Raw genomic sequence first — 27315 nt, 5'->3', positions numbered from 1 at the left:
ACTATGACTTATTTTTTGTTTTTCCACAGCCAATATCTGTGGAGAGTTTAGGAAACTGGCAAACTGCAACGTGACTGCTCGGCAGAGTCAAACAACAACAATGATGTAATTCTATAGTTTGGTATTACCTCAGTCGAGGTTCTAAGTCTATACTAGGAGGAGGAGTTGAAGACCACTGATGGTTAGAGAGAGCCGTCACTGGCCCAACATGGGGCATCGAGGCGAGCCATACCATACAGTCAGAAACACAACTCCAAATGAATGGTGATGTTGCTCCATTTCAGCTGAATGTGTAAATAAGCAACTGTTGGCTAACAATCAATTTAAGAGGAGATGATATGTCAATGTGTTCACAGCTTGTTTCTGTTGGCTAGAAAATCAGATGCATGGCTACTTTTTTTATATTTTAGGTTGCATTTTACATCCAAACAGGTATTTTATTTTGAATTGTCACAAGTTTGAGGTTCAAAGTTCCTTCTTAACCTTGGAGACAGCAGTTGACAAAACAATTTCAGTCATGAGGTTCAATTAGTAGCTGGGCTGGAGCTTTGGATCCTATCACATGATCTTTGTCAGCAGGAGCAGTTGGCTCAGTTGTCATTTAATTTTGTTTGTTTTAAAGCCCCATGGATGAGAAGTCCTTAAAGTGCTTAAAGTTTGATAATGTATTATATATTATATTATTATAGTTTAATGTATGCATTCAGGGCCATTTTAAACATTAACTGGGCACAAAAGGACACTGCTGACTTCTTCGACAAAGGGCCAAGCTCCATTGTCTGATCTGCAGGTGCATTCATAATATGGATAGAAAAACTGGTTAATGTGCAACCAAGAGGAGCTCAGCTTCATATGATATCTTGATGTGAACTTTTAGCTTCCGCTTACGTAGCAGCCGCTTTAACTGCAGCTGTGGATTAGGCATTACAGAGCTCATTGTTCAAGCCTGAAGTTCACCAGGTTGTGGAAATGATACATTTTTCATAATGGAGTCCAGGGTTGAAGCTAAAAATGGAAAGCCGTGGTCGAAGGTAAGAAAAACTTTCAGCCTGCATGTTGACTTGAAGCTGTTGGTTAACAAGAAAACCAGGGTATTTGCGTAACAGATCTGTTTTCAGATTCCCTGGCAGGGGTTGCGTGAACTAAATAAGACAAAGACGAGTGTAATAGATGTATCCCTGAACAGAAAACATCAGCAGGGAGCCCCATCCATGATTCATGCTCTCACTGCAACGTGCAACAGCAGAAGTTTACAGATTGTTCACACAGTTTGAAAATGTTTGTGGGGGCAAAAGCAGAAGCAGGATTTGATGCTTTATGTAGTGTTCAAAGGGATTAGTTCCAAGGGTATCCTTCGCTGTAAAAGCAACTCGCCCACAATGGATTTACACCGTTTCTTTACACACAATGCAGGGCTTTACTACGGATTAACATCCACACACACTGCAAAGACTCTTCTTGTCTAATACTTCCAAAAAAAGTGTGAAAATCACTTTGGATGCAGCATGTTAATACCTCTCCACATTTAGCAAGCACATTTTAGCACACGCTGCCAATGCCTGCTCTGCTGGGGGATCAAAGCCCAGCGCTGCAAACCTTCAATAATGTCAAGCGTTCCTCCTCGAGTGTCTGTGTGAGTGGGCACAGAACGAGAGACTTAGCCACAGAAAGCCTCTGATTCCTTTCCAATACCCCTCGGAGCTCCTTGAGTCCAATTCCCCCATCTGCTAGCTGTAACAGTTGTTGAATGAATAATTGGTGTCAAGTGGCCCCTGTAATGTCCACTGCGCTGCTGAGGGCTCGGCCGAACATAAACACGACTCTTGCTGGAAGCATAATCAGGACCCTCGAGTGAGGCTCGAGTCCATCTCAATTCAGGTATTGTAGATGAAGTGTCTTGACTTTGTGATGCATTCTGCAAGTCTGGCTCTCCTCATGAATCCTTACAACAAGCCAGAGCCTCCTTTTTAAAACACCTTTATTTCAGAAAGGGCTGGGAAACAATGTAAGGAGGGGCGTATCAAGGTTGTTGTATAGTGTAAATATTGAGGCAGGAAATTGCAGGTGTGTTCAGACCTGGGTGTGGAGACAAATAAACCAAGCCCTCTCTGCCACACACACTCCAGCTTGTACATAGGAGGGAAAGCCAGCAGTACTTATATTGCATAAAGACCTAATTTCACTGATCTAACTCCACAACTTGTAGGAGACAGCGAGGCCTTCACTTCGCCAGACACAACACAAGGTAAGTTCCATTCTTTTGTTTTGGTGAGAGCTTTCTCTCGACTGTTTTCAGTTGTTTTTAATGTCGATCGTCCATCCTATCTATTTCCTTTATCTGAATCACTGCAGTTTGGGGAGGGTGACATCTTCATTACCATATTTGTTGAAAGAATATCTTTAAAACAGACCCAATGCTGCGTTTTGAAACCTACATCATGTTATATAAATTGGAGGTGAACAAATGTGCATGTATTTAGAGCACTGACAAAGCTCATTGTGAAGCTGAGTCAATGGACACTGCACATTGATTGGGGTGGAACCAGTCTTTCCTGTCACAGTAATGGAAGCAACGCTGAGGTTCAATTGATCTTTTCAGAAATTATTTGTTTTTCATATATTTTTAGGCAGATCAGATTGCAGAGCACAATGGTTGTCTTTCATTAACAGGGAGTTGCCACTACGGCCAAAATGTTGAACAACCAGCAACGCCATTTAGTTACGTCATTTAGTCAACCAACTAAAAATCAATTAAGATTTAGTCTTTGTTTATGTTGTGATTTTTTATAGTGAAAGTGAGATAATAAACTAAATAATAAAAGGGTTATTTCATCAAAACGTAATCATCGATATTACATGCACACTGAGGGAAACTGTTATTTTAGTAAGAGTTTGTAATGTGGACTCGGCATGGGTGTGGCCACTCCTTTGCCCAGATAAAAAAAGGAAATGGGTCAATAGATGTTTGGATGTCGGGAACATGATGATGAACGTTTTTTAGCACCAGAAAAAATCCTCTCTGGTCTTTTGGCATAATTTTAAGCATAACATTTTACAATCGTTTGCGAGGTAATTGTTTTTATCCTTTGAATATTTACCAGCCGCAGCAGCGAGTGGCTATTTTTGTTTTCACATTGTGAGTCTGTATGTGTGTCATCATGGCACAATGTGGTCCTGGGGACACCTGCTGTAGTGGAAACTGCCGCAGAGGCGGTTTTGAGTACTTTGCCAGGTGTTTATTTCTGTTTGTGGGCATATTTTGTCAGCGCGATATCGTCCCAAATGTGCAAGATGCAGTCAAGTTGTGATCAAAATGAAGGCAAAGATTGACAATAGGTGTGGTCTGAAAAAATGGTGCCAGACGTAGAGGGTAGGAAGTGTGGAAGGGGCCATTGACGTCACACTAGATCTTTCACCAGGAGGACTCCCCCACGAGGTGTCCAAACTACGTTACCTTACCGTCGTGAAGCAGTCATGCTTGTTGATGTTGTCGTCGGCACACATGTTCACATATTAGCCTGTTTCCACAAGTCTTTTCTGTTTCCCCTAGATCAGTCACTGAGTTATATGTTATGTTTAGTCATGCAAACATCCAACACCCTATGGTGCAACAACAACAACTGCATATGCAACACATAGCTCACACAGGGAGGCTATAGGTGAGGCGACCCCTCCCCGGGTTTTCCCTCATCCCGGGTCTTGCACGAAAGTTCACACCTATAGCGCTTAAGTCGTGTAGTGTGAACTAGGCATTAGAGTAATTAAAAGTATGTACTCAAAGCAAAGAGTTCGGTAGCAGACTTTAGAATTTGGCTTTAATAAAGTGAGATTATTTAACTTTTGAATGAAGAAATAACACAAAAAAAGCAATAGAAGAGCACTCTTTGCTACATTTAGTACACTCTGCAGTTAATCTGCTACAGCCTCACTTGGTCTGGTATGACCAGTATTATATGGAAGCTAATGGTAGCTAATGTTAGCAAACGTGGCCACGGTTACACGATGATTAAGCATCGACTATTAGTTATCACCTAATTGTTACTTTTGCCACCTGTGGATACGTAATCTTGCTGTAAAGCTGCTTATAGAGCCGCAACTCTTTATGTATTATATTGTATATTGTGAGATATTGCAAAATTATTTTTGACTTAGTCTTACACACTCTCTGTCCTCCTCAGACTCACACACCAAATGAAGAAGGCTTTTGCAACTTTAGCCCAAGCCCTATTATGTTATTAAAATCTCAACCCTTTTTCTGTTTGCTCTGTGTGTCACCTCTTTTTATCTGATTATTTGAAAACCTGAGCCTTGATAGTATTAATAAAGGGTGTGGTTAACATCCTGGTATTGTACAGCTGACCTGATCTGCCTCACCTTCCACCACCCACTCCATCAATCACTGCCCAGCCAGGCATTTCATTTCTCCACCTGGAGCAAAGATTAATGTTTGTGTGAGACAATAAATTATAGCTGATCTATTTCCCTGGAGAATAACTGCAACCACAGCTCCCCCGGCTATTTCCCAATCACATCATACATTCACGGATCCTGTATTTGCATTCATGATATGTTGCTGGCAGCGTAGCATCCCCACCGAGCCTGTTTCCACGTGTCACCACTAAGCCTGTATATTTTCTCGGCTCAGCTGGTGTGTTTGCTTATCAGTGCTGTTGTTTCTGATATCTGAGTCAAGAGGCGTTTAAGCACCGCTGATTGCAGAACGTGCGTTGCTGCGGTGCCAAGCTGACACTCATTAAAGAGGTGTTTCGCTGTCACAGATCCAATCTTTTGAAATGGTTCACTTGTCACTTTAGAAACATCTGTTTCCAGTGAAAAGATAGGGAACTGAGCAATGAGGGGTAGGAGGCTTCAAAAATGCTGTTGGAGGAGTTGCAATTAAATATGTGTTTCATAATATTCTGTTAAAGGTTCTAACACTTAATACAGTCAGACAAGCAGCGGTGGTGCAGAAGCGTTACCGTGCTCTCAAAGTAGTTTCCCCTCAGCTGAGCCTTTCACATGTCTTTGTTTTGATTCACCCTTATGTAAGGACACATTTTTCTGTAGCACAAATGCTAAAAACCAACTGTTCGCTACGTGCTGAGAACTAAATGGCAGACGAAGTTATATGAATGAACATAGCGGAGCATTTAGCAGCTAATTACCCAAATATTTCCAGCAGGAGTTGTTGGAGAACAAAACCAGAGCTAAAAAGAGAGAATGTATTGGACTTACATTTTCCCAGAAACACAACTCTTAAGAAACTGGTGCTCCGTATCTGCTGGATGTGGAAACGCCCGATCAACTTAAAAAGTTATACGATGCTATTGTTGTTTAAAAGTAAAAGTCCTGCATTCAAACAATTACTGAAGTAAAAATCTAGAAATATTAGTAGAACGATCTACTTAAAAAGTAGGCTACTTGCTGATGCAGTATTGGGCCCTTGTGGACGTTCTTATTATGTATTATATCATTGAATGTTATAGTTGGTTGAGGAGGAACTAATTGTAACTATGTGATGTTTCATGGTTTCATTATATAAGATCATCAATATTTGTGGAGCAGTAAAAGTTAAATATTGACATGGAATGTCACCATGGTGACCTAAAGTTTCTGTGTAATGTTTGCTTACATCTCACCTACATTAAATGTGTCTTAAATCATTATATTTCTTTACACAGCATAGGATGAACCTGACATGTGTCTTTGTTTCAGTTTAGCAGAATGATGAGTGATGACAATCAAGACACATTTAGAAATGTCAGGCAAAAGCCAGGCCTGCAGATATGGACTATCAATGTAAGTCAGCCCTTTGAACAAATATCATATTACTGTGTGTGTGTGTGTGTGTGTGTGTGTGTGTGTGTGTGTGTGTGTGTGTGTGTGTGTGTGTGTGTGGACGTTACTGGTCAAACTGGTCTTATTTTTCATAATATCCAACATGTTTGTTGTTTTCTCATTCAGAACATGCAGATGGCCCCTGTTCCAGCTCAAGGCTTTGGTAACTTCTTTGAGGGAGACTGTTACATTGTTCTTTATGTAAGTACAAAACTGGTTGATTTCTCAAGAGGCTCAACACTAATGAAGGCATGTGACCTAAACATGCTTTGATAGTATGTGTACAAGTGTTGGTCTTCTATCATCTGTATCTTTCACCAGATAAGTCAGAACAAGGGCTCAGGCCAGTCGGCTGACATCCACTACTGGATAGGAAACTCCTCTTCTCAGGATGAGCAAGGTGCAGCAGCCATCTACGTCACCCAGCTGGACGAGCACCTGGGTGGGAGTCCAGTCCAGCACAGGGAGGTGCAGGATAATGAGTCTCCACGGTTCAGGAGCTACTTCAAAAATGGCCTCATGTGAGTCATAGGAAATAAATCTGGTGTGTGTATGAACGGGGTGGTGACCAAATAGTCACACACACTTATGCTGTAATCTTCCTGAGACATGAACAGTAATCCCTCTGCATGAAATCATTATGACACAATTTGCACTTGTTTTGTTGAGGCAGCTTAGCAAAGAAAACATTCATTAACCGCTGACTTTTCGTCGTGTTTTTGCTTCACACTGAGGTTAAATTGCAAAATTACCAAAATAACAAATTCAGCCAAGTGCTTTTGCAGTCATCCTGCTTCATGTGTGTTCTTCATAGTTGTTTTATTACACCTGCACTTTGGTAACGTGCGCTGATCTCTCCACAGCTACAAGAAGGGTGGAGTGGCCTCCGGTTTTCACCATGTTGACACAAACGTCTACAACATCCTGCGACTGCTGCACGTCAAAGGGAGGAAGCATGTCACAGCGACAGAGGTATGCCGAGTAGAATATAAAGGGCTTAATGCTGCCTGCCCTGTACCTCCCACTTTCAAAGGTCTCACACAGCCTAAAGGGGTGTCGGCACGCCCTCTTGAACAAATTATGGCGTGATTGTTGCCATAGCTGTCAAAGTAGGTGTTAATTGGCTGTCGAGTGCTATGACTGTGTGGTATTTAGTTAATAATTGACTAACATTTGTTTTCTTTTTATTGGTTTTATGACACCATGTCCTTTTCATTTGAAAAAAGGTTAATAACTCTCCATCATGATAAAGTTGGCATGTGTGTGTGTGTGTGTGTGTGTGTGTGTGTGTGTGTGTGTGCAGGTGGAGGTGTCATGGAACAGCATTAACAATGGAGATATATTCCTGCTGGACATGGGGAAAGCCATCGTGCAGTGGAACGGCCCCCAGAGCAACAGGAGAGAGAAGCTCAAGGTAATCCTGCACTCTGATTGGTTACAAAAGAGCAGTGATGCACTAACGTTGTTGCTACACCACCGCCAAAGAGCTACATGAGGAAATACAAAAAACTTTTAAAAATGACTTTTCCACATGAGACTTTGCATTAATATAAAAAACACAATATTCTAATATAGTTGTTGTTAAATTGGATTCGATTTTTCCTTTTTTTGTAAATGTTGGTTCTAACCAAATTACTTCCAAATAAAATCTGGGGAAAAAAGAAAAATTGTCCACATTACAGTCATTGAAAAGTAGGGACAGCAAATACAAATGAAGGTATAGATACAGTTGTTATGAATCTTTATATATTAAGTCAATAATTGTCAATTAGTGGCGAAGCATAACAGCAAAGGGGAAAGAAGTTAGACAAAAAGGGTTATGACAAAGACATAATCTGATATACATTTAGCCTAAAATCTTAATTTTAGATTTATTTCTCAGTCATAGCAATAAATCTGCTATTTTTATCTTTTTGATGTCCTAACGACATAAACCAATTGTTCTGTGGAAGTTGAACCTGTCTATAACCATTAATGCTTTTTGTTATATGCAAAAAAAAAAGCTGTAATCTGTCTTTGTTTGCAGGCAGTCTTGTTGGCTCAGGACATCCGGGACAGGGAGCGAGGAGGTCGAGCTCAGATTGGTCTGGTGGAGGGAGGAGATGAGAAGGACTCCCCAGAGCTCATGAAAGTCATGATGGCGGTGCTCGGCCAAAGAACTGGACAGCTGAAGGAGGCCATTCCTGATGACAAACCCGACCAGGTGCAGAACACCAGCGTCAGACTCTACCAGTAAGGACCTCTTGATCTGTTGGATCATTGCTGCAACGTGTTGGAATGTTGAACACAATCATACTCTGTTCTTCCTCTCTCCTCAGCGTTTTTGAAAATAACGGGAATCTCGTGGTTCAAGAAGTGGCCACACAGCCCCTCACCCAAGATCTGCTGCACTCCTCTGTAATTCTCTTTCATCCTTTGAACATGTTCCTCAGAGACTGTTATATAGAGCATGCTCATTGTCTCTTTTTCTCTCACTGTCAGGACTGTTACATCGTGGACCAGAGAGGCTCGAGTGTGATGGTGTGGAAAGGCAAACAGGCCTCCAAGGAGGAGCGGCAAGAAGCTCTCAACAGGGCAGTGGTGAGTTTACTTCAAAGATTTCTACATATCAAACTACATCATTATTTAATACGGTGGTTCTTTTTTCACCAGGATCACCAAGTTAAACAGTAATAATTGATCAACTTTTCTACCAGGGCTACATCAAAGCCAAGAACTACCCATCCAGCACCAGTGTGAAGGTGATGTCTGAGGGAGGAGAGTCAGCAATGTTCAAGCACTTGTTCAAATCCTGGACAGATAAAGGGCAAACCCAGGGTCTTGGTACCACCTACAGCATAGGAAAGATAGGTAACATAATACATAACCTGCTTCTTTTCACAATAAAATTGCATATTGTAGGTATTTTTTTAAATGAATTTCAGCAGTTTTTATTTCAATATTTATTTATTTACAATTTCATTATAAAATAATATATTTTGTTTGTATATAATTCATATGATTATTTATTTTCTTAATTTCTTATTAGCTTGCGTAATACTGAATACTTTGGGTCCATACAGCAAAGGTCGACCAAGTGAAGTTTGATGTGATGGAGCTCCACGCACGTCCTGAACTGGCAGCGCAGCAGCGAATGGTGGACGACGCCTCTGGAGATGTTAAGGTGAGGAAACATTGTCTAATGCCAAAATACAAAAAAACCCACAAAATGGCAGATGGATTTAATATCTGTTGTATTTATTAATATATTGATATCATTTTATTTCTTTACATTTTTGATAATGTTCACGTACGGGTCAGGTGTGGCGCATCGAGAACTTGGAGGTGGCCGAAGTAAATCCAAATACTTATGGACAGTTTTATGGAGGAGACTGCTACTTGGTGCTGTACACGTATCAAATATCAAACCAGAGGCAGTACATACTCTACATGTGGCAGGTCAGTAGCATCACAGTAGGAATATTGTCCTTGTTTTTATGTCACTCTTTCTGGCACTGATAAATAAATCAAAAAGAACAGCTACTCTTTATTAACTTGCGTTTCTTTCACCAGGGCCGTCATGCCACCAAAGATGAGATCACAGCTTGCGCCTACCAGGCTGTCAATATTGATAACAAGTACAATGGAGCCCCGGTCCAGGTCAGGGTGGTCATGGGAAAGGAGCCTCGCCATTTCCTTGCTATTTTCAAAGGCAAACTCGTCATTTTTGAGGTGCATTTTCTCTCACTGAAGATTGTCTTTTTTTTAGCTGGTTGTAACGCCCAAATACAAAAAAGGCCTTCATCCTGTTTTTGTAATTGTAGTCGAAGGCTTGAGGAATTATTACTGCAATACAGTATGAAATGTTTTACCTCTCAAAGTGTTAAAAATATCATAAAGACATGAATCCTACATTGTCCACTCTACATCCCTGCATGCATAATATATATATGTGTGTGTGTGTGTGTGTGTCTTTAGGGAGGTACGGGCCGACCCGGTGTGGTCAACCCTGACGGAGGTGCCAGGCTCTTCCAGGTCAGAGGGACTAACGAGCTGAACACCAAGGCCACTGAAGTGCTGGCGAGGGCCTCGTTTCTCAACACCAACGATGTCTTCCTGCTCAAGACCGACCACATATGCTACCTGTGGTATGGAAAGGTACGTGCTTCGTTCTGGAGCGCTGTAACAAGCTGGCAAAGCCTCAAATGGAAATGTGAATTTGTGTCTGCGTATTTGCATTTTCACACAAATCCCTGTTTGTTTGATGTCTGCTTCTGTGCGTCTCCAGGGCTGCAGCGGGGATGAGAGGGTGATGGGGAGAGCGATGTCTGATGTGCTGTCCAAGCAGGACAAGCAGGTGGTGATGGAGGGCCAGGAGCCAGCTGAATTCTGGGTAGCTCTGGGAGGAAAGGCTCCCTATGCTTGTGACAAGAGGTAAGCATAGACAGCAACATCACACCTTTGAATCCGGCTCTTTTTTTTGGTGAAATTATTGCAATCTCCACAGAAATTAACGGCTTAATTAACACATATTAACGGCTATCAGCATTCAACCAGGCCTTGTTGTTCTCTATATATTTTCTTTTCACTCTATACTATAAAGGCAAAAATAACAATTACAACAGCATATAAACAAGGACCCCAAAACTCGTCCAAAAGGCTCTATAATCATATTTAGAAACATTAATAAGTTTACACTCAAATCTCCATGGATTATTTTTATATCAAGGTCAGTGGAATATGCCCAATGTCATCTAAAATATAGTCTGCACACACACACCCACCCACACACACACACCCACACACACACACCCACACACACACACACACACACACACACAACAGATTACACAGTTGTAATGACGGTCGGAGCTCTGTGTTGTTTCAGACTGCAGAGGGAGGAGCCTCCTCACAGTCCCCGGCTGTTTGAATGCTCCAATCAGATAGGTAATTTCAGGATGACCGAGGTGGACGACTACGCTCAGAGTGACCTGGACGAAGACGATGTCATGCTGCTGGACACCTGGGAGGAGGTGAGAGGCAAAGACAAAACAAACAAATCAAACCACAACACGACATCTGAACGTTGCCTGTGCACAGACGGATGCTATTAAAGTGAAGCGGAGCAAAGTTGGAGGGGTTTTGGAGGGGGCATGTTGAGGCAGAATTTCCAAATTGGCCATTTGGGTACATTTAGGTACCATCTGTACCATTTGAAGTGTTCCAGGTAACTGTAAAATGCATTTGATTTAATTTACATATCACTGTAGGTGTTGATTCAATCTAAATACAGCTGTTCTTGGCTTAGTTTTAAAAAGTAAATCAATGATCTATGATTGTATATGTTCCCATTTAAAGAAACCCATAATCCATTGGACCGGCTCATTCCTTTATCATGGGTGCAGCATCAATATTCCTCCACTAGACGGAGACAGAGAACGTGTTGTAAACGCTCATCCATGCCACGTAAATGAAGACAGACAGCTGAAAAACGACCCTGAGACTGCTTTGCCCCCGGCACAGGGGCGCTCGATCAGCTCAGATATAAACATACTTCTTTAAAAATGTCAAGAAAAAGTAATAAAGCCAGTTGTAGAGTGGCTTGGTAGCTGTTCCAGTCGGAGCCCTGTAATTGCAGTGTCGCTGGTTTCATTGTCAACATGCACCAAAAAGATGAATAATATTATTTATTTATCCATAAACAGGTTTGGGGTGAAGCCCAGAGTTTGATTGAACAGTTAAAAATAGTAAAATAAAGTTGCCAGTGTGCTACCTCAATCCCAAGCGACATCTTTGAAACCGTGACTCTGAACCGAACCGTGACATCTCTGTACCTACGCTCCTACTATATATTTTCGATGACAAATAATAAGCAATACAATCCGTGGAGTAATATACAATATTTTCCTCTCTAATGTTGGGAAGTATTTTTGACCCATATTTTTGTGTCCAAGTGACTAATATGGTACAACAGTTTTTGAAATTGCTTCGGTATTGAGGGAGAAGGCTGTAGACAGGTTGCAATTTAATCACATTGTGCAATTGCTCACTGCCAATGTGCTTGTTTTTGCTACTGACAGGCTCGGATTGTTATTTTAAGTGTCTGACAACATTATGGAAAGGCTGAAAACACTTAGTTCACGGTACTCTAGAAGGGATTTATCTTTATTTTTCTTCTTTCTCCAAAACACCTCAGATTTTCTTGTGGGTTGGAAACTCAGCCAACCAGTACGAGACCAAGGAGGCGTGGAACAGCGCGCAGGAGTACCTGAGGACTCACCCTGCAGGCCGCGACCCCGACACACCCATGGTCTTTGTCAAACAGGGATATGAACCGCCCACCTTCACCGGCTGGTTCAATGCCTGGGATCCTCATAAGTGGAGCGTGAGTTTGTAATGGGCTCTTTGATCCCAGCGAGAGGCACGAGAGTACTCTTGACACAATAATGCGGCATGATTCAATAACTTGTAATGGTATTATGAATGTGCATTTCCATTACATCAGCACGGATGATTGAGAAGAGACACAAACATGTGAATCATTTTAGAAATGAGAAAGAAGATGCAGATGTGGATGATTTCATGGATTGTTTGACGATGAAGATGACCCTGCATGCTTACGAATTTTCAATCCTGGCTCATTGATTTTCTCCACAGGGAGGAAAGTCTTATGAGGAGATGAAAAAAAAGCTGAGTGATCCAGCATCTCTCTCACAGATCACTGTTGTAAGTGATTGATTAACACTAATTATTTCATTAATTGACTAAATATACTAATATCACAAATGTAATAACGACTAATGTATCTAATGTGATAAATAATACTGTTACTAATCTGTGAATATTTACAATTTTTATGTTTTCTCCAAAACATCATGTAATAATCCACCAAAAATATGATTTCACTCACCCATGTACTACGTCTGCAGGATCTGAACAACTCTAATCTCAATAAGAGTCCTGTTGGGGTTAGTGGAGGTGGTTACAGGGCTCCAGGAGGCCCCACGAGCTCCCCTCCAGTCTACCGGTTCCACGGAGCTGATCTGTCCCCCAGACCCTCTACTCCCACCAGCCCGTCAACTCAGAGAGCCCAGACCTCTGTGTCCATGACCCTGGCCCCCTCCCCGAGCTTCAGTCCATCATCCGCAGGTGGTGGCACTGTGTCCCCCTCTGCTGGAGGCTCTGGGATGTATCTGGACCCAGAGCTCATCGTCAACAAGTCACCCAGTGAGCTGCCACAGGGAGTGGACCCCGGTCAGAGAGAGGTGGGTAAAGAATTATGGATGTTGCAAAAGCATGGAAGTCATTATGTGCTAGGTGTGAATGCTGCAGACGTGGCTTTGTGAACGTGCCGTCTTGTTGGAAAGTCACAGCTCAGTTAAAATCAGAGATGTCCTGATCGCGTTTTTTTTCTACGTATCCGGATTAGAGTCTTAATATTGAGTATCTGCGAAAATACAATTCTAATGTTATTATTTCTTTTGTGGTTCATTCAGTAAAACAGCTGCAGGGCATACAAAGGCTATACGGTAACATTTTACTGAAATACAGTACAGCACAAACACACGATTAGTTAAGCTGTTCACTCAGTTTGTTTAGAAATAGACACAAAACAACTACAAGAAAACACAAAATTAACTACAAAGAGACATACAATTAATACAAAGTGTCACAAAATCAGTGCTTGGAGACACAAAATGACACCAAGTAGACACAAAACCACGACAAGTAGACACAACACAACTACAAAGATTAAAACAAAACAAAAAACTACAAAGAGACACAAATTGACAAGAAAGTTGCACAATGACTGCAAAAATAGGAGACACAAAGTAACAACAGAGACACAAACTGACTACAAAGATATGCAATAATTTCAGACACAAAAATACTACAAAGAGACAGAAGTGCAAAATGACATCAAAGAGACACTGTCTCTTTTCAGCCTGCTCACCTGTAAGGAGGGCCCGTTTACAAGTCTGTGCCAAGGACCCCATTGTCTCAAAAATGTTTGTAAATGTGATTCACTAACGATGTTGTGATTCAGTAATAATTAGTGAGTGTTTCCTGATGTATTAACACAGAGAGTACAGTAGAGGTCAGTCTCACTGTTTCCTGTCCTCTGTGCTCTGATTCAAGGATTACCTCTCTGATGTTGCTTTTGAGAACCTGCTCGGAACGACTCGCTCAGACTTCAAGCGCCTGCCAAAGTGGAGGCAGAGTGATATGAAGAAAAAAGCAGGACTTTTCTGAGAAACATGCACCGTTGGATTTACAGGGAAACAATGTCAAACCTTAGCTGTTAGCTGAAAGACAAGATCGGTCCTTGATCATTTCAGCTGATTTTTGTTTTATTTCTGACTGTTTTCCACCATAAACCAAGTTAAAGTGATTACAGATGTTAGAATTAGCTTATTGATATGATTCTGAATAAATACTAAATCAAGGACACAATTTACACTTAAATTAAGATTATTTGCAATTGTTGTGCTTTATATTTATCCATATTTTTCAATGTTTTATGCTAATTGTTCCATGATCTGATCTTCCTCAGGATATTATTGTTATTGGCTGAATCACTTCATGATGAATAAACACACAAAAGCTTGAATGAGGGACTCTGCTGGTTTTATTTGAGAGCTTGTGCAAATTCATACAAGAGACAAGACAAGTACGATAGAAAATATTAGTTTGGCATGAAATACTTGATAAGATGAATTAATGCTCAATATGTTAAAAGCAGATTTGTGTATGATACAGTTCATTTCTTGATATGCTCATAATGTTATAGTCAAAAATATTTATCATTAAAACATTGACAAACATTGTGGAGCAAGGCAAGGCAAGTTTATTTGTAGAGCACATTTCAACAACAAGGCAATTCAAAGTGCTTCACATAAAACCATGAAAAGCATCAGACACACACGTGTCACACACAGGTTTATCCAAACGCGATCCTACTGGGCGTCTATGAGCATGAGATTCACAAAGAGTCCGGCCGAGCAGATGACGTCACCTCTCTTGGTGAGCAGCGGGACGTGGCGATACCCTGGAAAAAAAGGAAGTGAGTTTTAGCTTCGTCGGCAAATCAGTGTAAGAAACACTTCATACATTATAAGAAACACAAAAAGAACAGTCATATGATTTACATCTTGCTATTGTTTATCAAATTGTTTTGATTGTTCAAACTCTGTTTAAGCTGGACTCTCTTACCGTTCTGTACGCTGGTGAGCGGGAGACAGTACTGCCCGATGAGATCATTGTGGGACATTGAGTCATAGTCCTCCACCACAAACCGCACCATGGCCAGCTCTGGGACGTGGATGTCAAACGTGAAATTCTCATTCCACGTTGGGTTGAACCCTGCAGGGAGAGATTATTTTTCAGCGTGTGACATTTGCTCAGAGGGAAAACTGAACAATGCAGTGTGTGTCCATATCTGTGTATGTGTATATGGGTTACGCTCACCATTGTTATCGATGTAGTGTGTCTCCTTGCTGGCGTTGTCCGCCGGGACGCCGTAGATCTCCACTCTCACCAGAGGGTCAACGACGGAATTTTGTTTGTCCTTGTAGATTTTAGGTAACTGCTGAGCTGAGATCACCTTTTGTATCGAGAAACAAAAGACAAAAATGGTGTGAAAATGGTCGACAAACTGCTTTGGTTCACGTATGTATCATAACAACGGCTTGTATATCCGCTGTCTAGGTCTTCCTGTTTCCCTTTTCGAATGGCGAATGCAGACCACCGTTACCTGCTTGTACAGAGAGTTCTTTCCTCTCGCGCAGCCACAGAACGTACACGCTAGATAGTTGTTGTCTGTGATCTTTGCAGTGTGGTCAAGTGCAACACAGGCGACGTGAGGCAACACAACAGTCGGCCTTTGTCGCCGCTAGTTCTTTGATGTCCCTTTGGTGTGACCTCTTTAGGGTTAAACTGCAAAAAACTCTCACCATCACGTTAAAGGTCTTCTTCTTCAGCCAGGGCCCTTTGGAAAGTGTGCCGGGGTCAAATTGAGAGGACAGGCTTCTCTGAAATTCTGGTTTCAGGATGTAGCCACAAGCACCGTTTGGCAGAAACCGACCCTGGTTTATGTGCATCTCCTTGCAGGGAGTCTGGAAGTTCAACGCCACTAAAAACCAAATCAGAGAGAGAAGGGAGTGAAACCTTAACTATTAACTGTAACACTTAATATGCTAATGAGTGGATCTCTGCATATAGTAAAGGGAGCGTACCTATCTGGCAGCCAACGTTCCACATGGGCACTGGGTTAAAGTTGGAGGAGTCAGTTCTGGAGCCAGCAGGGTAGATCCTACTGAGTCTGTCCATGTTGTGATGGATGTAGGGAGTTGCTACAATAACACATTGAAACAATTCTCATACTCTGCTCATGAGAAATCATACTGGAACATGTCAGTTAGGTTAGGGTTAGTTAAGTTGTGATGTTTACCTGAAGTCTCAGCCAGGTTGAAAGCTTTACTCTCCTTGAATGACGACATCTCATAGAAGGCTTGCATTTCCTTGGCGTGTTCAAAGCCATTAAAATGGACACTCTTGCAGTAGATGACCATGTTTGAGAGCTCTTTGTCAAGTTTGATTTTTGATTTCTAAAAGGAGACAGGATAGCGGCTCGGTTTCATTGAAGTAAACACATTTATTTTAAAAATGTATTACTAACACTTGACGCACCTTTGATTTGGCTTTCTGTCCGTTCTCCTTACAGTCTGCAGCCTCATCATCCTCAGACACGGTGTCTTCCTCTATAACGCTGCTATTGTTGAGGGCAGCATCCAGATTGTTCAATCGCTTCCCCTCGAGAAGGAACTTCCCCTTCAGCTCCTGCACAGACACCGATAAAATGTGTGTTTATGTGTTGTTAAGCAATTTATAAACATAATGTACCACTCAATAGCTAAATGTAGGGAAGCATATTCTTGTCTTTCAATGGAAAAAAAAACATGTTATTGGTGGCCAGGAACAGACTTGGTAAAGCTTGTTTTTAGCCTTGCCGATTGCTGGAAATGCTTTTTTCAGCTCCTACCGGCCAGTTCAGAGGAGTCAGTGGTCAATGACGGTATAAAAAACAAAACAAAAGAGCTCACAGAGCAATGATAACAAAATGCAAAACTTAAGATCTTGTGAACCCACATGGAGGAGGAGCAGAGGCTTGAGATTGATGCTATTTTGATTATGTGCTAGCAGTTTAATTTGGTCCTCACATAATGAGGATTGGGTTTTACTTTAATCTCATCAGCTTCGTCTCCCAGACAAATCTAATAGTCACGTTAATGTAAACAGGAAAGTGAAGTGGTTCATTAACTTAAGAGGTGAAATTTTCAGATGCGGATTTTCTTTGGTGTTTATTTGGGAGTGAAGCCTTAAGGGCTTTGAATGTTTCATGAAAAGGAATCAGTGAGCTGAGATTTACACACCTCAGGTGAGGGGAAGTTGGTGGCCATGGTGTTGCCCAGAGGCTTTGTGACCAAAGCATCAGCCAGGATGGAGATCAAGTAATGGGCCATGAGCTTCTGTTGGTCCACGGTGCAGTGGTTCTCCAGGGACAGGATCACTGGGTAGTCAGATGTCTGGAGAAACGAAGGAAATAACCATTGAGGTGAAGCTCTCCATAACTGTCCGAATGAGAAGAACAGGGATGGATTTGAAATGCAATCATCGTTATGTAACATACTTTGAAGGCGAAGTCTTTGATGGCTTTAATGACGTCTCTAAAGAGCACTTTGGACGTGAGTGTGTATCCGTGGTAAATGACAGGCTCGCCGTTAGCCCCGTCCCAACAGTCCAGCTCCACACAGCGACAGCTCTTCATCAGTGCTCTGCAGGGAAAGAAAACCTTCATGAAAACCTGGGATCACTACACTCCAGCTCTTTTTTTTACAACAGGTGGCCTGGCCTTCGCCCATGGGGCCTGGTCGGGCTCAGCCCGAAGAAACAACATGGAACAGCCACCCTGTGGACCCACCACCCGCAGGGACAAGCATTGGGGTCGGGTGCAATGCAGACCGGGCGGCGGGTCAGGCCGGAGGCCTGGGCGAGCCGATCGCCGGCAGCATAGACTAGCTCTAGAGACGTGGAAAGGACCTCGCTAGCGGGGAAAGAGCCGAAGTTGGTGCAGGAGGTGCAGCGATACCAGCTAGATATAGTTGGACTCACCTCCACACACAGCACTGGCTCTGGAATCAAGCTCCTGGAGAGGGGTTGGACTTTGTCCTTTTCCAGAGTTGCCCAGGGTGAGGGGCGCTGGCGGAAGTGGGGATACTCACGAGTCCCCGGCTGAGCGCCACTGTGTTGGAGTTCTCCGAACGAGAGGGTCGCCTCCATGCGCCAACGGGTTGCGGGGAGCAGGGCTCTGACTGTGGTTTGTGCTTATGCACCAAACAGCAGTTCGGAGTATCCGGCCTTCTTGGAGTCGGTGGGAGGGGTCCTGGAAAGGGCGCCGCCTGCCGACTCCATAATTCTCCTGCGGGACTTCACTGCTCACGTGGGCAATGACGGAGAAACCTGGCGGGTTTAGGAGGAATGGCTTGCCCGATCTGAACCTGAGTGGTGTCTCATTATTGGACTTCTGTGCTAGCACCTTGCTGAACACCTTAGGCCGGAGATCAATGATCGACTTTGTAATCGTATCATCTGATCTGCGGCCGTATGTCTTGGACACTCGAGAAGAGAGGAGCAGAGCTGTCAACTGATCACCACCTGGTGGTGAGTTGGATCAGATGGCGGGGGAACCGGTTGGAAAGACCCGGCAAGCCCAAACGTATAGTGAGGGTGAACTGGGAATGTCTGGCGGAGGACCCTGTCCGGGAGGTCTTTAACTCCCACCTCCGGAAGAACTTCTCACATCCCGAGGGAGGTTGGGGACATGGAATCCGAATGGACCATGTTCAAAGCCTCTATTGCTAGGAGCTGTGGCCGGAAGGTCATCGATGCCTGTCGTGGCGGCAACCCGAGAACCCGGTGGTGGACACCGGAGGTGAGGGAAGCCGTCAAGCTGAAGAATGAGACCTTCAAGGCCTGGTTGGCCCAGGGATCTCCTGAAGCAGCTGAGAGGTACCGGCAGGCCAGAAGGGCTGCAGCTGCGGTGGTCGCGGATGCTAAAACTCGGGCAAGGGAGGAGTTTGGCGAGGCCATGGAGAAGGACTTTCGGTTGGCCTCAAGGAGGTTCTGGCAAACCATCCGACGGCTCAGGAAGGGAAAGCAGGGCCTACCCCAGGCTGTTCTCAGTGGGGGGGGAACTGCTGAGTTCTGCAGGCAGCGAGGAGGCAGCGCCTGAAGACCTGGGGTGGGCTCACCCATATCCCATATAGCTAAGATAGTCAAAAAGCTCCTTGGTGGCAAGGCGCCGGGGGTGGATGAGATCCGCCCTGAGATGCTGAAGGCTCTGGACACGGTTGGGCTGTCTTGGCTGACACGCCTCTTCAATGTCGCATGGGGGTCGGGATCAGTGCCCATGGAGTGGCAGACCGGGGTGGTGGTTCCCATCTTCAAAAAGAGTGTGCTCGAATTACCGGGGTATCACACTACTCAGCCTCCCGGGGAAGGCTTATGCCAGGGTGCTGGAAAGGAGGCTCCGACGGTTTGTCGAACCTCAGATTCAAGAGGAGCAGTGCGGATTCCGTCCCGGCCGTGGAACAGTGGACCAGCTCTTTACTCTCGCAAGACTACTGGAGGGGTTCTGGGAGTTTGCCCAACCAGTCTACATGTGCTTTGTTAAGTTAAGTTTATTGTCATATACATATATACGAAATTTGTCCTCTGCATTTAACCCATCCCTAGCTTATTGGGAGCAGTGGGCTGCTGAGAAGCGCCCGGGGAGCAGTTAGGGGTTCAGTGTCTTGCTCAGGGACACTTCGTCATTGGAGACATAGCAGCCAAGGATCGAACCGCCGACCTTGCGGTTGCCAAACAACCCTCTCTACCCAGTGAGCCACGACTGGACTTGGAGAAGGCTTTCGACTGGGTCCCTCTGGGGTTCTTGTGGGGGTGCTGCGTGAGTATGGGGTGCCGGACCCGTTACAATGGGCGATCCGGTCTCTGTACGACTGCAGTAGGAGCTGTGTCCGCATTCTCAGCAATAAGTCAGACACGTTCCCGGTGGGTGTTGGCCTCCGTCAGGGCTGCCCTTTGTCACCGGTCCTGTTCGTGACTTTCATGGACAGGATATCTAGGCGCAGCCGGGGGGTGGAGAATGTCAGGTTCGGGGGTCTCGGGATCGCCTCTCTGCTGTTTGCAGATGATGTGGTCCTGTTGGCCTCCTCGGATCGTGACCTCCAGCATTCATTCGCTGAGTGTGAAGCGGCGGGGATGAGAGTTAGCACCTCCAAATCTGAGGCCATGGTGCTCTGCCGGAAACCGGTGGATTGCTCCCTCCAGGTGGGGACGGAGTGCCTACCGCAAGTGAAGAAGTTCAAGTATCTCGGGGTCTTGTTCACGAGTGAGGGTAAGATGGAGCGGGAGATCGACAGGAGGATCGGTGTGGCTGCAGCAGTAAAGCAGGCGCTGCACCAGACCGTCTTGGTGAAGAGAGAGCTGAGCCGGAAGAAAAAGCTCTCAATTTACTGGTCGGTCTACGTTCCTACCCTCACCTATTGTCACGAACTCTGGGTCATGACCGAAAAGAAAAGGTCGCGGCTACAAGCGGCCGAAATGAGTTTCCTCCGTAGGGTGGGCTCAGCCTTAGAGATAGGGTAAGGAGCTCAGACATCAGCTCCGGAACTTGGAGTCGAGCCGCTACTCCTTTGCGTCGAAAGGAGTCAGCTGAAGTGGTTCGGGCATCTAATTAGGATGCCTCCTGGACGCCTCCCACTGGAAGTTTTCCAGGCACGTCCAACTGAGAGACCCCGGGGAAGACCCAGAACACGCTGGAGGGATTATATCTCCCAGCTGGCCTGGGAACGCCTCGGGATCCCCCAGTATGAGCTGGAAAATGTTGCGGGGGAGAGGGAAGTCTGGGTCAGCCTGCTTGGCCTGCTGCCACCGCGACACGACCCCGAATAAGCGGAGGAAAATGGATGGATGTTGACATGGCTGTTGTCAGAACTCAAGTAGCAGTTTCCCCTTCAGTTAACGTTACATACAGTTTGTTAGTGAAAGTAGTTACTTTATGTAGGCTTCTGTGCTGCTGGGTCCTTTGAGTTGGTCTGCCATCAGGTATGTGTTGTGTGAGGAGGAGATGTAGTAATGGTTGAGGGGCTGGTGCATGTCCTGATACACCGGTTTGTGGGCCAGGTTGAGGATGGAGCCCTCCTCATGGTGCATGTACATCAGGAAGCCGTCTTTGGACATGCGCTTCTTCTGCTTCGCTGGTGGACAGACAGACCCGGTGAATATGACACGATATGTGGATTGTGACCGTGTGTCTCTCAATACTGTGTTGTATAAAACTCCTTAGCCCTACCTGTCTCATCCACCTCGTGTTTTTCAATCAGCTTGAGAGCGTCCTCCATGGACACCTCCTCTCTCTGTTCAGTCAACAGGAAGTTGAGCAGGTCTCTGGAGCTCATCTGACCATCTGTTGTAGCGTAATTTCCGTAAATCACATCTATCTCTTCGCGGTCTGTTAGCAGGTCGTAGAAGTGCTTGATCTCTGAGCCCTCCAGGGAGCCTGAATTGGACTCGTCACATTTCTATGAAACGATGAAACGCATACTAGATTTTTAATTTGGCGAACTTATGCATTTTTATGGATAACATATCAAGATCTGCAGGATGCAACGGCTTGTTGCGACTCACCTTGAAAATTTCCGCTGCGTAAGTGTCGTCCACTTCGATGTTGACCTGTCTCAGGAAGTGCTTCAGCTCCTTCAGGTCCATCTTGTTGTCATTATTCTTGTCTGCTTTCCGCATGCAGTTGATGATCCAACTGACATTTAGATTTAAGAATTATATTTGAACTGATTAAGAACAAAACAACAAATCTGGCACAGCAAAAAGGCACTTATCTCCTCTCAGGAGTTCCATTTTGGGAAACACATTTGCAAACACATCCTTCACTAAAAGACCCAGAAGTCAAGGATACTGCTCACTCTTCTGCTGCCGGCTGAGGTTGAGCATGTTGCTCATGATCTTGTCCAGGCCATTGACCCACTGTTTCGCCTCCTCCCCGTTGGCTGCCATCAGGTCCAGATTTTTCTTGCGGCCCTTGAAGATGATGCAGAAGCACTGGTCTTCAACACTGCTGTGGGTGTGTTTATTAAGCCCCTCAGACTGACGGCCCATGCGCACTGAATCAATGTCATCGATGGAGACTGTTTGGAGAGATGAAGGGCTTCGTTAGAGATTTCCCTCAAAACACTAGAATTCACCCAGAAAGAGTCTTAAACAAGTATAAACAGTACTTCCACACGCTGTAAGTTAAGTTTGACATGCAACATCCTGTTGGAATCAAGTCTCTATCTGTAATAATAATACAAGTAATAATATGTTTTACAAACTAATTCACTCCATAGTGGAAACTTCTAGTTAGATGCTGACTTTGTCTGTCTGCTGTAAAGTTGTGGGCTACAAAACCAAAACTGAAAGAGCTGAAAGACACAAAGAGCGACCCCTTTCCCATCACATTACATTATTTGATTCACTATAGAAGTGCAGTTTTATAAGTAAAAAAACTTTATGTAGTCTGGAACAACTGAGAAGATGAATGCAAAATGCGTTGTTTTCCTCCCAAACAAATCTCTTATCATAAGAGACATAATCAGACATAAATGGTGGTGAGATAGGATCTTCTACAACAGAATTATTTGTTACTACATGTCATGTAAACATGGTACATAACAACAGTAGGTTGAGCTTGAATCTTGTTTACCAAAAACTGAACTATGCAACAGTTTTTAGATTAAGAGCCCTCAGAGACGGTCTAAGAGATGGCCGCTCAGACATTTTGTTGTTGTCTGCTGAACATTTGGATCCTTTGGCAACACAAACACATTCCATGGAGATTTGATAACTGCATTTAACGTTTGATGCAGTTCGGCCTCACTTGATCTTCTCGCCTCACACACTGGCAACACGTGGGCAAAACATAAAATGTTAGGCGCAGGCTGAAAACTCACCTCTTCAAGAAGTACTACCCTGAACCTTCCACTAAGCAACTAGTTTGTTGCACTTATTGTATTCATACTAGTTTGTTGCACTTATTGTATTCGTTTGTTTCTGCACTTTACATTTGCTCTAGTTTATGCTCTTAGATGCTTGTTTAAAAAAGGAGATGCACTTGTGACTAGTCGTTCTCTTGAATACCTATGTTGAATACACTTATTGTAAATTTGTGAGTTTTTTCTCTATAATTTACAAATGTATTCTTGGCAATTCTAAGTTGTTACTCTGAATATTACTCCCCCATATACCTACAATAGTCCTGATATGCTGTCGTATAAGTCCGACCTTAAGGTTCCCATTCAGCTTGGGGTCGAGGTTGGAAATTAAGAAACTGAAAATGACATGCAAAACAATAACCGCCTACATACCAAATCTGTTCAGACTTGTTTGAATATGAACTCATGAATATTGTTCTGATGTGATAATATTATCAATACCTTTATATCTCTGTGCCAAATAGCAGACTGACAGTAATATGAGGGAGTTGTATCATGAGAAATGTGTTATATTTATCCTCCTCATGTGATCCTGACAGTGTGTACGTGCCTGTGTATCTCTGTGTTTGTGAATGCTATCAAGGCAAATGGCAGTCACAGAGCGTGGGAAAAAGAGAACAGGAGCTTTTTACAGTCTATTGGGACTAATGAGAAGTGAGAAGTGGGTGGAGGGCATTTCTCTCACTCAGTGGATGGTTTACAGCCACTTCATGGAAATGTGTCTGTAGAAATGAAACAACTTCTGCTCCGGTGAAACAGCAGAAGAATCTCTTGGTTAAAAACAATACGTGCTTTAGAGTTGATCGGTAATTGCGGGTAGCTCGAGCCCACAGGAAAGCAATAAAACATGCACGCTTATCTCCGTAAACAAGGAAATGACTGTGACCTCGAGGCCCGACTCTCAGCTAGTTTGGTCATGTTAAATATCAGCTTTGACACATGACCGTTCACACAACCGTATCAATCGATATCACCTCTGTGTCTGTAAGTGGAATATTAGGCGCACTGCTCTGTCTTTCAGTGTTTGTTCAAGGTTCAGGCTCGGGACAGAGGTTATCAGGTCTGGTGGCAGCAGCCGCCGCCGGGATTGGAGGGAGATCAGAGAGGCCCAGAGGACGCATCCATACATTCACACCCCGACAGTGGCTTACTACACCAGAAATCAGAGGGAAATAATCTCTCTCACACACATGGACAAACACTAGTATTTTCCAGTCAGTCTTTGAGAGTATATGCACCGCTCATATATTCTGGAGTAGCAGTGGGATTTGAGGGGTGCATTTGCAAGAGGCTATTGTTGAGATCTGAAGGGAGAACTCTATGTTGACAGAATAATAGCAGACAAATGAACAGCTCAAGAAGACAGTGGGTTGGACGAGCCCAAGTGAAAAAAACTCACACAAACTGGAACTCAGGAGGATCCTAGGCTTTGTAGAACTTCTCCAAATGTTGTGCATTGTGTAAATAAAAAGATGTAACTCATGTAGAAAACAACACTCACAAGTATGTTTCCGCCTGAATATTTTGTGGGACTCATACCACAACGTCTTGCTGTCTTCCTGCAGTTTGAAGAAGCGGTTCTTCTTCCAGGCCCTCGAGCGAATCTTGATCAGCTCCCCGCCGACCAGCAGGAACTGTAGATCTGGATCTCCCTCCAAACCTGCAGGGGTCATACACAAATCTAATCAATTTAAATGCTGTTTAATGTACGATGCACTAGCAAGGGGCTGTTTATATAGAGGGAAATTATGACATTGTTGCTAAGGAAAAATGTGTGATAGTACGTTTCCAACACACAAAATGTTTGTCAGCTTTTCAATTCCTTCAATAGATTCTCCAGAGAAGTTCATAAAGTTGGGAGTAGTGGCAGCTTCTATTGATTGTCATCTCCTTCCTTGTTCATATTATCTACTTTACCATGAAGGAGAGGTCCTTAGTCACCCACCAGGTCTATGTTATGAAAAGAGAACAGCAACAAACACTTCCCATATCTGTGGCCTTGAAGGAAGTTTATGAAAATCAGATGTGTTTTCTTTTATTCCTTCTTTTGCAGTGTAATCAGTTTCAGATGTGAGGTCGCCTACACCCTGTGAGGCAAGCTAGGGCAAGAAGATGCCTAGAATAAGGTGAAATGCCTCTGAGGAATTAGGTAATGAGGAAGTTTCCCACACAACCTAGGAGGGAGGCGGGGGTGCTTTTTGTTTTTTTCCAGTGAGTAAGTAACTGCTCCAAAAGACTCATGTATGGTAGAGAAAGGGTTGAGCAAAACAAAACAAGATGGTGCAACAGTTTGTCGCTATATCAAAGTAGTATTTGCTTATAGTGCTTTATAACAGTTTGCATTGAAACACGGTCACAATATACAGCACCACCATCAGGCAGGGAGGAACACAGCATGTATGATCATATATTATGACGCTCGAAGTCATAACATTATATACATGTATTTTCTTTTCTTTTAAAAACGTCCAAGCTACTCTTTGATACAGATGAAATAAAGTCACAAAAACTCTTATTGCCAAAAATCACACAAACATAAGTACACTAGATATTTCCCCCCCTGCATGTGAAACACTTCAACAGGTGAGCTCTTGGATGCAGTAGTAGAAGAATTCAACAGGCGGTATAAATCTGTGCGTCACCACACACCAACTCACCGTGTTTCCCAGCTGTGCCATTTGACTCCATTCTGATTCCAGTCAAATTATATCACCATGAGCCGAGTCCTCTTCTCCTCCAGAGTATAGTGTCACTTATGTTATAGGAGTCACCACAACCATACACCAGTCTGTTCGTTGTACGTAGGGATTAGATCCAACGTGTGTGCCCCTCTGAGCCTATCCACACAATGCACACTTAATGCCAGCCCATCAGGCTCTGATACGCCGTCAGTCCACACCCACTGCCACACCGGTCTGACAAGTCCAGCACCGTGTTTGTCGTTAAAACCTTCATTCAGCTGCCTGCCAGTGAGAAACTACACCTATTGATGGAATTCAACAGAGACTAAAAATTAGCATGCACTTGGTCCAATGCAAACCTTGATAATAGTATGTTAAATGAGGGCTTTACTATGTATCCTAGATGCTTAACTCAGTGCTGTGATTTTATGTCACATTCTGGCACAGAGAATGATTTGATTTGTGTAGGGTGTTGTCCTGGTCTGGTACATACCTGCCGTTTGTGCTCTAGCTTCTCCCCTCTGGCTTTTTACACTGCATAGTTAGTGTTCAGAGTGGGATCCCTCCACATGTCTGTAAGTGTAATCATCATTATTGCAACGTCCTTACACTGACCTACTGACAGCAGCTGAAGGCGTCTATCCTTAGTAGACATTCCAGTACAGTGTTGACTCAAACAGAAATATGTGCCAAAGCAACATATTCAAAGCTACACGAGCAGGTGTTGGTTATCATGCATGCGTAGCCCATCTCCTGCTCTTTCTGGCCACTGGGGGATTGTTAAAGGTCAGGTTTTTTGTTGTTAGTGTCACTAATATGGCAGGACACTAAACACTAAATAATGTTTGTGCATTTGACACACAAGCTCCTGCTGTTAAAACATAGCCTGATACATGGGGGCTTAGACAGATCACGCTTTGTGTGCCTCTCTATTATCAGTGTCTGCCAGCCTGTTCTGTCCAAACTCTCATGTTGGGGCAAGTCTTGAGGAAATAAAAAAAGAAGCTCTATCTGGCAAACCACGAGGAGTTACAAAGTGAGTTCAACAATCGCTCTCTTTGAGAATCCCACTCGAGCACCGCCTGATCAGCGCAGTCAAAGATTTTGTTTTAGGTGTCTTTGGAATCATTGCCTGCTTAACGAAACACATTGAATTTAGTATGTGTTTCAACAGCGTTACTTCTTATGCAGAAACTGCTCTTTTTGCATGCAGCCACAGACAAATGCTTTGAAAATACTTTGCATGACACAATTTGCAGAAAACCACCTGTGACACTATCCGTCAGTACCTGTATTACACTTCGGAATTTTCTCAGTTTTTATCAAGTCTAGTCCTTAAAACAGATAAAGTCATTATTGTAGGTGACTTTAATATTCATGTGGATGTCGAGAATAATAGCCTTAGTACTGCGTTTATCTTATTATTAGATTCGATTGGTTTCTGTCACAGTTTTGTTTTCTCCAAAACGTCACCAAAAATATGATTTCACTGACCCATGTACTACGTCTGCAGGATCTGAACAGCACGAATCTCAATAAGAGTCCTGTTGGGGTTAGTGGAGGTGGTTACAGGGCTCCAGGAGGCCCCACGAGCTCCCCTCCAGTCTACTGGTTCCACGGAGGTGATCTGTCCCCCAGACCCTCTACTCCCACCAGCCCGTCAACTCAGAGAGCCCAGACCTCTGTGTCCATGACCCTGTCCCCCT

At 43.8% G+C, this 27315-nt stretch overlaps 2 protein-coding genes across 2 annotated transcripts; one reads left to right on the top strand and one right to left on the bottom strand.

Annotated features, from left to right (window-relative positions):
- Nucleotides 1-986: 986 nt before the first annotated feature.
- Nucleotides 987-14070, top strand: vill (villin-like). Its single transcript, XM_076080418.1, has 21 exons — nucleotides 987-1031; nucleotides 2207-2245; nucleotides 5716-5799; nucleotides 5965-6039; nucleotides 6160-6359; nucleotides 6702-6810; nucleotides 7142-7252; nucleotides 7865-8070; nucleotides 8157-8235; nucleotides 8320-8418; nucleotides 8535-8688; nucleotides 8901-9001; nucleotides 9139-9276; nucleotides 9391-9549; nucleotides 9796-9975; nucleotides 10106-10251; nucleotides 10706-10850; nucleotides 12014-12202; nucleotides 12475-12543; nucleotides 12747-13082; nucleotides 13957-14070. Exons 1-21 carry the CDS (start codon nucleotides 987-989, stop codon nucleotides 14068-14070), a joined length of 2778 nt encoding a protein of 925 aa, XP_075936533.1.
- Nucleotides 14071-14459: 389 nt separating this feature from the next.
- LOC142937791 (1-phosphatidylinositol 4,5-bisphosphate phosphodiesterase delta-1-like) lies at nucleotides 14460-25616 on the bottom strand. Its single transcript, XM_076080880.1, has 15 exons — nucleotides 25586-25616; nucleotides 24430-24588; nucleotides 21854-22082; nucleotides 21568-21697; nucleotides 21233-21461; nucleotides 20936-21137; nucleotides 17507-17651; nucleotides 17250-17402; nucleotides 16507-16656; nucleotides 16268-16424; nucleotides 16053-16169; nucleotides 15771-15949; nucleotides 15286-15421; nucleotides 15031-15180; nucleotides 14460-14866 (listed from the first exon to the last, which is right to left on the bottom strand). The coding sequence occupies exons 1-15, from the start codon at nucleotides 25614-25616 to the stop codon at nucleotides 14775-14777; spliced, it is 2259 nt and encodes a 752-aa protein (XP_075936995.1). The 3' UTR covers nucleotides 14460-14774.
- Nucleotides 25617-27315: the final 1699 nt, after the last annotated feature.

Source organism: Anarhichas minor, unplaced genomic scaffold (genome assembly GCF_050575085.1).
Source record: "Anarhichas minor isolate MPS153535 unplaced genomic scaffold, ASM5057508v1 ptg000074l, whole genome shotgun sequence".
Taxonomy (NCBI): Eukaryota; Metazoa; Chordata; class Actinopteri; order Perciformes; family Anarhichadidae; genus Anarhichas; species Anarhichas minor.
Note: the sequence above shows the minus strand (reverse complement) of the source record. Positions and strands in the feature narration are given on the sequence as shown.

What these genes read in the sequence shown, in the direction of transcription:
- vill (XM_076080418.1), top strand. Translation starts at nt 987, where the DNA reads ATGGAGTCCAGGGTTGAAGCTAAAAATGGAAAGCCGTGGTCGAAG. An exon ending in AAGCTCTCAACAGGGCAGTG is followed by an intron (nt 8,419 to 8,534) that starts GTGAGTTTACTT and finishes CTTTTCTACCAG; the next exon opens with GGCTACATCAAAGCCAAGAA. An exon ending in GCTACCTGTGGTATGGAAAG is followed by an intron (nt 9,976 to 10,105) that starts GTACGTGCTTCG and finishes GTGCGTCTCCAG; the next exon opens with GGCTGCAGCGGGGATGAGAG.
- LOC142937791 (XM_076080880.1), bottom strand. Translation starts at nt 25,616, where the DNA reads ATGGAGTCAAATGGCACAGCTGGGAAACACG. An exon ending in TCAAAGACTTCGCCTTCAAA is followed by an intron (nt 17,403 to 17,506) that starts GTATGTTACATA and finishes TCGTTTCTCCAG; the next exon opens with ACATCTGACTACCCAGTGAT. An exon ending in CAACCTGGCTGAGACTTCAG is followed by an intron (nt 16,170 to 16,267) that starts GTAAACATCACA and finishes GTGTTATTGTAG; the next exon opens with CAACTCCCTACATCCATCAC.